Source organism: Candoia aspera, chromosome 4, assembly GCF_035149785.1.
Source record: "Candoia aspera isolate rCanAsp1 chromosome 4, rCanAsp1.hap2, whole genome shotgun sequence".
In the NCBI taxonomy this organism is placed as follows: domain Eukaryota; kingdom Metazoa; phylum Chordata; class Lepidosauria; order Squamata; family Boidae; genus Candoia; species Candoia aspera.
The window spans coordinates 98,569,697-98,583,232 of record NC_086156.1 but is presented as its reverse complement, the minus strand read 5'-3'; the positions used below and the strand labels follow the sequence as shown (position 1 = coordinate 98,583,232).

General features: G+C 42.8%; 1 protein-coding gene across 3 annotated transcripts; it reads right to left on the bottom strand.

The window, feature by feature from the left end:
• Nucleotides 1–719: 719 nt before the first annotated feature.
• Nucleotides 720–10,715, bottom strand: HSD17B14 (hydroxysteroid 17-beta dehydrogenase 14). 3 transcript variants are annotated; one of them, XM_063301168.1, is made up of 9 exons: nt 10,577–10,715; nt 8,183–8,227; nt 6,642–6,742; nt 5,617–5,683; nt 4,774–4,865; nt 3,722–3,826; nt 3,017–3,084; nt 1,941–2,037; nt 720–934 (listed from the first exon to the last, which is right to left on the bottom strand). In XM_063301168.1, exons 1-9 carry the CDS (start codon nt 10,662–10,664, stop codon nt 770–772), a joined length of 828 nt encoding a protein of 275 aa, XP_063157238.1. In that variant the 5' UTR covers nt 10,665–10,715; the 3' UTR covers nt 720–769. The 3 variants fall into 3 exon arrangements, with proteins under 3 accessions (XP_063157238.1, XP_063157239.1, XP_063157240.1); XM_063301169.1 differs by lacking the exon at nt 8,183–8,227; XM_063301170.1 differs by lacking the exons at nt 4,774–4,865; nt 5,617–5,683.
• Between the last annotated feature and the right edge of the window lie 2,821 nt (nt 10,716–13,536).

Here is a 13,536-nt window from a genome sequence, read left to right as displayed (position 1 = left end):
ACTGATGAAAAGTAACATAAAGATGGGGTTTAAACTGATCCTCTTAGCTCCATAGTTTTCAGGAGTTTAAAGTACTGATTTCCCCTCCATTGCAATGTAGCTTTGCTGGGTTACTGTTTCAGCCCTGCAAATAATTTCATGCATTCACACATGCACACTTCCTTTCCCTCCCCTCAAGCAACCGACTGCAACCTGCAGTGGAAAGTTGGTGAGCAGGAAGCAGATTTTTTGGTCTGTTGCTGTTAAGGTTTCTTGCTGGTCAGGTCATCATGCCAATCAATGGGGAAAGTGGGTGGGCCTCTTGGTTCCTGCAAATCAGGTCCTTCCTGGCTGAGGACCAGCTGTTCCACCAATGAATTACTGCTGCCTACCCCACCATGCAAGGCAGAAAGCCTTCTGGAGTGAGAAAAAGAAAAAGCCTCTTAATTTTTGTGGTGGATCAGAATTTATTAAAGCCTCAAAGGGCCACAGAGCTCCGCTGATTACAGTATTTTTACTACAACAAATCAGTGCAGCAGAGTAACTGCTCCATTTCAATTTCACAAAGCAAACAGAGTGAAACTCTAGCAGTGTTTCTCGTCCTTGGCAGCTTGAAGATGTGTGGACTTCAACTCCCAGAATTCCCCAGCCAGCCATTTGCTGGCTGGGGAATTCTGGGAGTTGAAGTCCATACACCTTCAAGCTGCCAAGGACGAGAAATGCAGCTGTGGCAGTTCTCCCAACCTCGCTTTGTAATTTGCCAAAATTGTCCCATCTCAGAAGACTCTTGCTAGCTGTCAAAACCAGGATTGGGATCTTGGTGGCTTTTCCTTCCATAGCCAAGTTCCGCTCCGCAACTGAGGAAAAGGTTGATCCCAGTGCAAAACGTAGCATCACAAGCCAGGTAGAGGGCAGCTTTTGCGCACTCTGCGGGAGTCCCCATCCGTCCCATAAGCTACACACACAAGAGAGAAGAGAAAGAGGGAAATCAGGACTCTATCCAAGGAGGTACACACGCTGCCCTGATACATTTATTTTTACCCAAGAATCTTGGGCTCCTGACTAAAAAGAAAACAAAATGCCAGCTCTTAGGGTTATAATACGAGCTTATTTTAGCTCAATGGCTGGAACAGGGGTCCCAAACATGGTATCCACAGGCTCTAATATATCCACAGATATATTTCACTTTGTACCTGCTAGAGTCTGTGTTTTAATTAAAAGTAAGTATATAAACTGGAAGCTGGCATTCTGAAAAGCCTCTAGCACAGTGTTTCTCAACCTCAGCAACTTTAAGACGGGTGGACTTCAACTCCCAGAGTTCCCCAGCCAGCATCACCTTTATTTCCAAGCATGCCAAGGCCCTGCAAGAATGTTTTAAAAAAAAAAAAGATGGGTGGCTAAGGCCTGTAATTTGGTTTGGAAGCATGTCCTCTGCCCATTACAGCCAAAAACAAAGGGGTCCAGGCAGTCCTGGGGGCCCGAGGTTCACGTTTTTGTTTCTGTTTCCCAGCATCCTTTGTGGAAGTTGGAAGAGGGCAGGCAGATCAGCCGTTGTTTCATTGTTCTACCACAGCCCAGTAGAGTTTTGTATTTTTATTTGGCTTTTGGTAAGCGGGTGTTTTCTGATTCACCATCCGAACTGAGGCCCCATCTGTGAAAGTGCTGCAAACGTGCCCCCCAAATTAGCTCCTCGGCCAAAAAAGTTTGGGGACCCTGAGCTAGAAAGTCAGGCTAAGAAAGAGTCCCACTTGGCTCACCAAAGCCTCTCCATGATAATGAGAGCAACTAAATAGCTAACGGATGCAGGTATCCTTAATTTCCACAACGCAAGAATCTTGCTGTTCTTGCTGCCAAAGCTGTGGTTGTGTTTTCGCAACATTTTTACATGGGCCTCTGTAGTATTATCTTAATCCGTAGATCTGTATCATACAACCTTACCGAGCCCGTTTTCCCACAATTACCTGAGCATCTTGGCCTTCCTTGATCATTTCCTCTGAATTGGCTGCCTGGCTTGCAAGCTTTGCCCATCCAGGAGTCCAAATATTGCTGGGTGAGATGCTGGAATTCCAATGGTTAGAGATTGTTGATGGGGAAAAGGTGGGAGATCAAGCAAATTGATCTACTTTTATGTAAAAATGCTTCACAATTCCATATTCTTATTTTTACAAATGTAAACTCATTAAATTAAATAAAAACTGCCATAAATATGCTAGCTCACGGCACTATGGGTGCCACGGCATCTATCACGTCCACAACTGCCACCTGCAAATTCTGGAAATAATTTAAAACCAACACTTTTTTAAAAAATCAAAAATAATTAAGAGGAATATCATGGGTCTGCAAAGTATCACAAAGTGCTGTGAATCTTAGATTAGAATAAGATCTCATGAGAATTCTGTGCATTTTTCTTTCAGATTTTTTTATCCCTCCTTTATTATTTTTATAAATAACTCAAGGCAGCAAACATACCTAATACTCCTTCCTCCTCCTATTTCCCCACAAAACAACCCTGTGAGGTGAGCTGGGCTGAGAGAGAGAGAGACTAGCCCAAAGTCTCCCAGCCAGCTTTCGTGCCTGAGGCGGGACTAGAACTCACAGTCTCCTGGATTCTAGCCTGGTGCCTTAGCCACTAGACCAAACTGGCAATCAATCAATCAATCAATATTTGGAAGCAAATTCTATCAAACTGGCTATACATACATACATACATACATACATACATACATACATACATACATACATACATACGTATTTGGAAGCAAATTCTACCGATTTATTCTCCAGTAGCTTTGCTGTGCCCCACTGGATTGGGGCACCTTGTTGAAAAGCTTAATTGGCATTTAGTCAGTCCTTGGAGGGGAGATAATCAGGAAATCCCTGATTGGTTGCCCATCCCAACAGGAAAAAAAAATCGGGGGTGGGGGGAATCATTTGTTGAAACCCTGGAACTGCTATTCAACCAAGATATTTATCACAAGACATTCGCAAAGGGCCATGTACGCTAACGATACAGACCAATTGACAGCAACCATATTACCTGTTGACTCTAACACCATGTTGGCTCTCATCTATAGCCATAGCTTTAGTCATCGCAACCACAGCACCCTGCAAATTGAAGGCATTAAGAAGCTATTAAAAAATCAGCAACTTGACCAAGCTACAACTTCTCTCCCACTTATCAGGCCAGCTTTTCATGTCATTATAACGATCATCGGGCTTTGCTTCCATCTGCAGCGCAAGCTCCACCGAAGCAGGATCTGATAGAAAAGTTGATAATCTCTTTCTCTCTCTCTCTCTCTCTTTTTTTTTTTGGTGACACTATTAATGATCTTTAAATAGTCTCAAGAAACCTTCACCAATTTGACACTCATTTGTTGGAAAGCTGAAAGTAAGAGCCCTTAGTTAATTAAGAGGCTCTGCTCCTTAAAATGAATTTGCAGTAGCCATTTGAATTCTAAGGCAATTTAACCTTCCTGGAATCGGAGGTTGACCTTTCGGCTATAGGACGAAAAAGGTCCCCCATCCCTCCCCAAGGAAGGCACTTCCAGCAGTTTAAACAAGATTACCAAATAATCAGAAAAATAGATCTAGCTGGTGCCCACAGTTCTCAGGAGTGCTTGATACAGAGGAACGAGCAAAGGTACTGTACCATCACTGGCAGAGATGGTATGACGTGGCAGCGCTAGATGGGGTAGAATGGGCGGATGGACCTATGAGACCAGCATCTTTTGCTCTGGATTACCTTGGTTGCCACATATGGCACAGCTAACTTTTGCCCAAAGTAACCAACGATACTTGCAATGTTAATGATGTTTCCTTTCGTTTTCCGGAGGTGGGGCAATGCAAACTGTTAGCAGCAAAATGAAGAGAAATGGAGAATTATGATAAGAAAGAGTGCCAGTGCTGGATATTTATTTAGTATTAATTCAACAAAAATCTTTTCAAATTAATTTTTTATTTTAGCCACAACAGCTCCCAAAGTGGTCGCAAAGGCTAGGAGGCACAAGGACAGGGAATGGGGAAGAGGAAGAGAGCTTGATGGTGGTGGATGGTTCAGTGGACTAGATGGATGGAAAGAGCTCCATCCATGGAGTTGAAGTTGAGCAGCAAATGGTATTCTTCTCCTGCCTCCCTCCCCTCGAGTCAAGTAGCACAGCCCCCAAGCCATTCAGGTTCCTTTGGCACACAGGAAATCCACAAATACCACTCCTCGCCCTAGTAGTAAAAGTGTGGTAATAACAAAATCAGTAACTAACAATTTTCTACTCAGTTATGATGCTCAAGATCTTCTACTCAAGGCAGGTCCTCTATCTTATGGCCCATGGTGGAAATGTAATAAACATTTTGGTCTGGTCATATTCTTTTGTTCCTTAATTGCACAGCCCCCCAAATAGGCAAATAACATTGACCCCACCCCCTCTAGAGTAAACAGAAAAACTAGGTCTCCTGAGAAGCTTCAGATGGATGAGCTCGTCCATACTTTGTTCACATGACCACACTGCCCAAAGGAAAGGGCAGGTCAGTGGAAGAGGATAGATGCTTCTTGCCACTTTCACTTGCCCATTTTCTCATCATGAAAAATGTAGGTAATTAGGTAGGTATCTAGGCAGGAAGGTCCCACCAAGAATTCTGTATGTTGCCCCTCTGCATCAGTCCTTGATCTATAACTGCAGGGTGAGAAAGGAGATGTAGACAATGCCAGTGTGGAAAAAGCAACCTTGCATGCACATGTGGGTGCTGTATGTGTATATATATCTGAAATATATATAAGAATATATATATCTGAAATGCTACCTTAGCCATTAAGAAACAGCTCACAACGTTGAGGTCCATGAGGCTACGGAACTCTTGTGCAGACACATCATCGATTCTTTGATCAGGGGGATCTGTTTGGCAGAGAAAGAGAGAAAGGATTTTGCATAGATCTATATGGACTGCCTGCCTGCCTGCAGGTGGATGTATTTTGCTTTTCTAGCACTGTAAAGGTCATTATTCCAAATTAATCCTCAGGACCGTACGTTACCTAGATCAATTTGTGCACCAAATAAAAGTCATGCTTAATCAACTTTGTCAGTGTTATCCATGCTGGTTCTCTTCCTTGTTTCTCCAAGGTGTTGGACCGGGACTGGGGAGATCCACATTCAAGCCTCCTATTGACCACAGCTCACTGGATGACTTTATACTAGTTACACTCTGTCAATCCAACTATCTCACAGGGTTGCTATGGGGATAAAATTAAAGGAGACTTTCACATATTGTGCCTTAAGCTCTCAGAGAAAAAGCAGGACACAGATACAGGAAACAAGCAAACAAACCAATTTTTTCAAGATATGCAAGATTTTAATTTCCATTATCTGTGGCAGAAGGGGTGATGGAAGTTGTAGGCTAACATATGGGGGAGTGTCAGGTTGGAAAAGGTGGTCTGTCCTACTTATAAAGATCAGCAGACACCTTCACAGAAGCTAGAGGGACTCAATGTCAGGAACTCAGTATCATTGATAAAAGCAACCTCAAACAAGTTAGAAACAATCGACAAACCATTAAAATAAATAAGGGTATTATCAGTATTACTGGGATGAGTAGCAGCATTTTTAGATGGTTAGCTAGTCAGGCCCAATCATTTTGGAAAGGACTCACGCCCGCCAGCGTTGTTCACCAGGCAATCTAGCTGTCCGTACTGTTCTATGGTCACTGACACCAACCTCTGTAGAGAAGGTACAGGGTAGAAAGAGAGAGATTTCAGGGATGTGGAAGGCGATCAAGAGGAGAATCAAGTTAATCTGGCTCTTTAAGAGTTGCAACCCTCTTGAACAGCCAAGTCTGAGCATCAGCTTTTGTCATCAGTATGAGAAATGTGGACTGTTGCAGGCTACTGTAGGAATAATAGAGGAGGGTAGATCAAAGGCAACTCTCCAAGGATGTGGCCTGAGAACCTGTGATACAACCATCTTCCCGAAGCTAAGAAGGTATGAGTCTGGTTAGTATTTGGATGGGAACCATGTGGGAGTCCTGTAGACGATAATGGTAGGTAGATAGGTAAGTAGCTAGTTAGGTATCACATGGTGGAAACACTGGTGTAGATAGTAGATACACATGGTCCTTTGAGCTGATCCTGTGCAAGGTTTACACACAGCACAAAGTCATAGTTTCTTTTAACTACAATTTGTTGGACAGGCTAGAAAAGTCTGATTTGCTCAGAATACTAAGCCAGAAGACACAGTTTACAAACCACAATGGCTGAGTTTGCATTTCACCCTAATCAAAACCAAATTAGTCCCATGCAGATTTAGTCCAATGTGTGAATCTTGCAGTTGCCTTTCAACTTCTTTCAACTCAGCATTATATCAGAAACAAATGCTGATGAAGGATCTCGGTACACTGGGGAGGTTGGAGTGGAGTGCTCTGACATTGTGAACCAGGAACGTGGGACTTCAGTGTGAGAAGCTCCACTGCAGAAGTGATAGGAGAAATGCAGTTCAAGAAAAACATAAGAAATACGCTCCAGATCTAGGAAAGAAGGCCTTCCAGGAAGAGAAATGCACAAGGTAGGAAAGTTAGAAAACAGGTAACAGTTTGGATTTCTCAAGGGAAAAGCTGATCTCAGAGATGCTATGGATGTTCCTCTGCAAAACAACCATTTTCTTCTCTCAGTTCCAGCCTACCTTCATGTCTGCTTCACAGAGGACATCACAGACCACAAAGCAACCTTCTCCAGGTCCTCCACCTTCTGCAAGCTCCCTCTCCAGAACTTTTCCTTTTTCCCCTGCAAAGAGATGCAGAGTGGGTTCGGTGCTCCAATAGGGAAATGCAAGGGAAGGATAGCCATTTTCTTCCAAGTTCTTTATACCTGGCATCTTTATCTGCCTCTCTAGTCCCAGCCATGGTCCAAGTGAGGTTAGCAGGTGTGCCACTGACACCTGAGAAACTGATTTCCACCAACCCCTGGAACAGCTGTCATAACAGGATTTGAAAACACGTGGCCCAGTAGCTTCCACTAATAAAATCTGCTTTTAGAATACAGTAAGAACATTTGTAGTTATAAAAACAACAGAGTTGATCAGAGTCAGGTGGCCAGAACAAATCTGAGCAAATAAATAAATAGTGGGAGCTGTTATTGCCATGTTGCCCAAGATTTACTCGTGAGTGGCATTCTCAAACACAACCCATTGCACTAAGACTTGTCCATTTTAATGCTTCCATTTTAATGCTCATTTACCCCTAAGTTCACACTACTGACAAGACACTTTGCCAGACCAGTAAGTGTAATTGTTGTTGTTGGTTTTAACCCAGGAAAATTCACAAACAGTTCTACCTACTGTTAGGTCTAGCACAGCATTACGGAGTTGGGAGGCCATTTAGGCTACCAAGGCTAATCGCCTACTTAATGAAGGCAGGCGTTCGAACTACAGCAAGCGGAAAAGGAAGGCTGAGAACTAACTCCATCAGTTAGTGCTAAGCCCGGATATTTCTTTTCCTCTGTTTTGTTTGCATAGCCCAGCCAATAAGCTTTCTCTGTGCATCAATGTATTGTTCGAATATGGATATGGTTTAATTCAATAACAAAATTAAATATAAGCCAACAGTTACGTTAGTGAGCCAAAGTTATGTTAGTTAGTGATGATAGGTCCGTGTGATGAATTCAGCACCATGCAGGTTTAAACTGCTGCTCAGTTACAACGGTCATAATTACATACTTTGCTATTCCTTAGGAAGGATCACACGTCCCTTTTTCCTAAATGGAAGTCATCTCCCCAGAAGAAATATTATATTGCCTTTGTAGCAAGTGGGCGTGCTAGGGATTTGGTGAGTGTTTTATTTTTCTGGCCAGACACAGAGAATCTACAGGTTTTTCTCATTCCTTCCATCTTTCTGCAAAGGTAGACCTGTTCATTTCTACGTCTAGCCGAGCCCCAAGAAGTAGACACGCTTACCTCCTTCCATCTAAAAATCAGAAAGAGTCTGATTTCAGGCTAATGGGTTTTATTCAAAGGCGTAAGCTTCCAAGAACTACACTTTACCCCATCCATGATGCATGGAGTTCATTCCTTCATCTACACACATTTTTCCCGCTTCTTCCATAACAATGTTGCATCCCCCTGCTGCCCAAAACTTTTAGTCAGTCAACCTGATTAGCTAGGTTGGGAGCAGGGTTATAAACCATCAAGTAGAACGCAAGGGTAGCGAGAGAGCTTCTATGTCTCACCTTCTGAAGCTGGTGCACAGAAGGCCACTTTGGCTCCCTGATGAACTGGAAAGGAAAGGAAACAGGGTGGAATATATGTTCACAACAAAACAGCAGTTATAATGTTGGTTCCTCTCACCCAATAACAGCTTATGAACATGGGAAACTATTACATGTTAGACCAGGGTTCCGTGGCACCCTAGGGTATTCAACCCAAAACATTTGTGATGGACTACAGTAACGCAGCAGGATCTCAGGAAGGAGGGAGCACATTCCAAGGAGAGGGATGAGACAAGAGACAACACGGTCCTGAGTTGGACCATGGGAAGAGGAAGAGATTCAGAATAGCCGCTCCCTAGAATCTCCCAGGGTATATCTGTTAGGTTAGAGTAATACAGGTTTAGTCTGGCAAACTTGATGTCAGGCCCAGCCCGAGAACGACATAGAAGCAGTCCAGCCAAAGTTCAGTTCTTTATTTGCTTACACCAGCGTTTCTCAACCATGGCAGCTTGAAGATGTGTGGACTTCAACTCCCAGAATTCCCCAGCCAACTCCCCAGAATTCTGGGAGTTGAAGTCCACACATCTTAAAGTTGCCAAGGTTGAGAAACACTGGCTTACCCCATACAGACAGAATCTTGCCAGACTAAACCTGTACTTTTTTGCACTGAAGATGTTGCCCAGTCTGGCAATGAAACATCTGCAAGGAAACAACAAGGCTCAGAGAGGACAAAGATTCCAATAATGGATATACCTGGGAGACTCTAGGGCAGCCTTTCTCAACTTTTTGGCCCTGGAGGAACCCTTGAAATATTTTTCAGGCCTTGGGGAACCCCTGCACATTCAGCCTCAAATATAGGCCAGAGGTTACAGAATTATTATATTTGTTTGATGGGTAGGCCTGTATATATGCATTAACAGTGTTCTTCAACTAAAAATAAAGAAAGAAACTTACCTCTTTAATTTGAAGTTGCCCGAATTTGAAATATTTTTTTAAATAAATCATGATCTCCCAGGGAACCTCTCGCGGAACCCTGGTTGAGAAACCCTGTCCTAGGGAGTGGCTAATCTGAATCTCTTCTTCTTCCCACAGTCCAACTCCAGGCTGTGTTGTCTCTTGTCTCGTCCCCCTCCTTGGAATGTCCTCCCCTCTTCCTGAGAACCTTCTGCGTTACCGTAGTCCGTCACAACATTATACTTAACGAGAATTTTTAATATAATAGTTTTTATGATCGTGCGTTAACTAGGAGTTGTCCATAAACCAGGACATTTTTAAACCAGGGACCTGCTGTATATTGTTTAACACTGTATATTAACACTGTATATTGTTTAACCCTGGGAAATTAAACAGCTGCTTTCTTGTCATACTTCCTAAGTTTTTAAGAACTGGCTTGGGGGGGAAATACTTACTTTTAAAGGCAGAACAGAAACTAAACAATTTTAAGTCACTTTCAGGATAAGGTGAGTTAAACTGGAAAGAAATGGCAAGGCTAATTAATTCAAATCTGTTTCTACCCTTAACATATGAAAGGGCTTGAAAATACTCCAAGACTGTCCACGTACAGAGAGAGTTTCCATCAATCCCTGAACGGAAATCCAGATTTCTGAATTTATTTTCTTCCTGATTTAGCAGCACGGACACAATCTGTGTGTGCACCTTTTAAAAGGGCAGGATGTAGCTTCAGTCTGTTTCCTGGGCTTTCTTACACCATAGGCAGACTTTGTTCCGCTAGTGCAGTGTTTCTCAACGTTGGCAACTTTAAGCTGTGTGGACTTCAACTCCCAGAATTCCCCAGCCAGCTGGAGAATTCTGGGAGTTGAAGTCCATACTGCTTAAAGTTGCTAAGGTTAAGAAACACTGCACTAGTAGTTAATCTTTGAACAGGGGCTCAAGCTAAGAAGGCTGAACTCAGTGTCACAGACACTGATATTTTAGGAAAGGTACACGTTTCAAAGTACACAGTTCACACAGAGGTTGGATTCACACAAAACACTAAACCCTCTGATTACAACACGGAGCCTTGTTTCAGCCAAAATAAGACTCCTTTCCTTTTCTTTTATAGCATCTTAAGGGCTAGGGAATTCATTATGGCAGAAACTTCTAGCTGAGTGGCAACTCTGTTCAGGTGGCCTGTAGCCCCTAACAGCGGATGCTGCTGACGATAAATGGGGTTCTCCTGAATCTCGTGGTCTTTGCAGCGCAGACAACTGTGCCTCTGAGTACGTACCGAGCTCACGTATTTCACACACACAGACACCCAGTTTCGTCTAGACCCTCTCCAGTCCAACACATTAACTTTGAGGACAAGGGTTCATGCCAGATGCTGCACTGAAGATCCGAAGAATTTCTTTTATAAACCCATCCCCGCTCCTCTCCCCACCACCCACTCCACCTCCGCGTCCTCCCTAATCTCACCAAATTCTCTCACGATGCCTTCGCCAATGCCGCTGGTACCCCCCGTTACTATGACGACCTTGCCCGGGTACCGCTGCCCACTTGCCATTCCAGCTGCAGTCGATATCACTCCCACTTATCAACCGATCCAGCTAATCTTTGGACACAAAGTATCAGCAACATGTGGTTTCAACCCTTACGCATGCTCCTTCTCCTGCGGCATGCTGGGAAGTTGAGTCTTTTTGTTCTCTGCTGTTGTGGCACAGAATTTGGCCATTTTCTGCTGCAGCCGCTATAGAAGGAGAGCCGTGTTAGTCTGTGGTGGCAAAAAATCAAGGAATCTGATAGCATCTTTCCCAACTAACACATGTTAATAAAATACTAAAATTTTGTGGAAAAGATGCTACTAGACCCCTTCTGATTTTTTGCCACTTTTCTTGAGTGCTGGTGGTTTAATAGGAAGCAGACAATTGCTTTTTTGAACCAGTCCTGATTATTATTTATTAGATTGATATCCCACTTTTATTTTGTGTCATTCTTAATGGTTGCTCTTCATATTTTCCCCACAACAATAATCCTGTGAGGTGGACTGGGCTGAGAGAGGGGGGCTGGCCCAAAGTCACCCAGTCAGCTTTGACACCTAAGGGAGAACTCAGTCTCCTAGTTCCCAGTCCAGCACTCTAATACAGTGTTTCTCAACCTTGGCAGCTTTAAGATGTGGGGACTTCAACTCCCAGAATTCTCCAGCCAGCATGCTGGCTGGGGAATTCTGGGAGTTGAAGTCCCCACATCTTAAAGCTGCCAAGGTTGAGGAAGGTTGATCCAAACTAGTTGTAATTTTACAATAGCCTTATAAAACGGGTTTGTGGGGCCACAACCACTGAAGGACTTGGGTTTCACACTTAGGCCCTTCCAGAAGGTGCTACCAAATTGGAATCCTTATTATGCCAGCCAGAGAAATCTTATTAAATAAATGGGGAACAATGTGGACTGCATTAATTCATTAATCTTAATTAATTTTGCATGAAAATAAATGAAATCTAGTTTAGTTTTTCCGTAACAATATCTGTGTTCTGGAATATAGTCTCCAGCATTCCATTCAAGGCTGAGTGCTGCCATTGGCTCCCCAAAAGTTGTGTATTCCTGCTTGCTACTTAGGATGAATACTCTTACATCAAGTATCAATGAAAGGAATAAAGCAGAGAGATCCTTCTTACCTGTACTTACATGGTACAGATATATAACATCCTTTTCCCCTGCCATAACCCTTCGCCTTCATCTCATCCCCAGCCTGTTGGGTATACATCATCCCCCGCCACCAAACTGTTTGTGGTGCAGACCAGAGGAAGGATCACCTGGTGTCTTACTTTCCATCTCCATTCTGCTGCCATTGGATACATAAAAGGCTGAAATAACCAAAGGCCATTCCCTTTGGGACTTTCCATGCTAATTACCCTCAGTATTGTTTCCAGTGGCTCAGGAAAGTTATGTGCTTAATGAGAGATGGGGTGGGGTGAGGTGGAGTGGGGTGGGGTGGTAGGTGGTTGGTTGGAATAAATTATTGCCTTTTATTTTCCTCTCTCTCCTTGCTTTCGCCTGCCGTTTGTCTCATTTTTGTTTATTGTTCTGCCAGTTATTGTTCTGATATTTGCTGGTATTTAATAAACATCAAGCTAAATCTTTTTGCTAGCTGAACTGAGTGGGCTGTGCGCTTGCTCTTATCTGGATATAGGAATTGACTGGGAGGCTGGATGCAAATTAACCTGAAACTTATCCACAGAAATTGGGATCATTTTATTTCAACACTAAGGGCAGCCCTTATTCTGGAGGAAAAACAGATTCCTGAAGTGATTGGAAAGAGAAGCAACAGATATGGATCAGTGGGGGCAGCAACTTTCATGCTAAAATTGTTTTTTGTTGATTCCAGGATGGATGGAGAACGATTCAGCTCAGCAGTGGGGATAGCCCCCAAGTGAAATCACAGCCAAAATAGGGTTCTTGAGCTGCAGTCCATAGTCTGGGATATCACCCACTCAGTGCTTATTGCTGTTTGTCTTGCCATTTGTTCTAATTTCTATAATCATCTCACTTCATTGCTTATGATTATAGATGCACTACTTTCATTACACGTGCATTGATTAGTATTAATGCAGTTTAAATGAAATGCAAATATTTTAGAGGATGAATAGAAAATTGCAGGAAGTAGAATGGACAAGAGTGAGATCATGGAACTGCAAATAAAGAAGCTGTGCGGAGAAATAGGGTCAGCTGGAAAAATGAAAATCGGGACTGTTAGAAAGACTTTGGGCTGGTAAAAAGATGAGTGGGAACCCTGGGATCTCTCACAGAATGTCTTGTTCTCTGTAAATGAATGAATTGGCTGAAAGGTCAAAGAACAGCAAGTATGTTTTGGTATGCAGACAATGCTCTGCAGCAAATAGAAGATTGTCTGATGCAATCAAGAATATGTATCTAAAAATTATGAAGACCTAGATAGTTTAGAAAATGAATGATTGCAAATTATAGATAAATGGCAAAAAACAGAGGAAGTAGAAATTTATTAAAGGTTGTTAAAGATGGGGAGATGGGAAAAAATTAAGATGTTCAAAATATGGCAGAAAACTATAGTGTGGGATCCACTGCAAGGAAGGCATGTTTGACAAGAGAAGCAAAAATGGCTGTAAGATTCACTAGAAATCAAGCTCAGCTTGAAAATTCACTTTAACTGAACAGATCCAATACAGCTAATCAAAAACAGCAAGCTAATGGGTCTGCCTAATCCTTTTCTCTACAGTTGATTCCTCTTCTGATCCTTTTAGTTAACAGGAATTCCCCACAGAACTCTGGACACAGGCAAAGGCCTACAGGATTCATTGCCCAGAGTTCCTGGTGGAAACATGTGTTTCAATATTCTCCAAGTTGCTATGCTGCAGAACATTTTGGCAAATTCATCCTATTTTCCGAGCAATTTTCTCAGAGCA

Coding starts and splice junctions, on each gene's coding strand:
- HSD17B14 (XM_063301168.1), bottom strand. CDS start 10,664: ATGGCAAGTGGGCAGCGGTACCCGGGCAAGGTCGTCATAGTAACGGGG. Junction 4,866..5,616: donor GGTGAACAACGCTGGCGGGC/GTGAGTCCTTTC, acceptor TCTGCCAAACAG/ATCCCCCTGATCAAAGAATC. Junction 2,038..3,016: donor CATGGTGTTAGAGTCAACAG/GTAATATGGTTG, acceptor TTGGAATTCCAG/CATCTCACCCAGCAATATTT.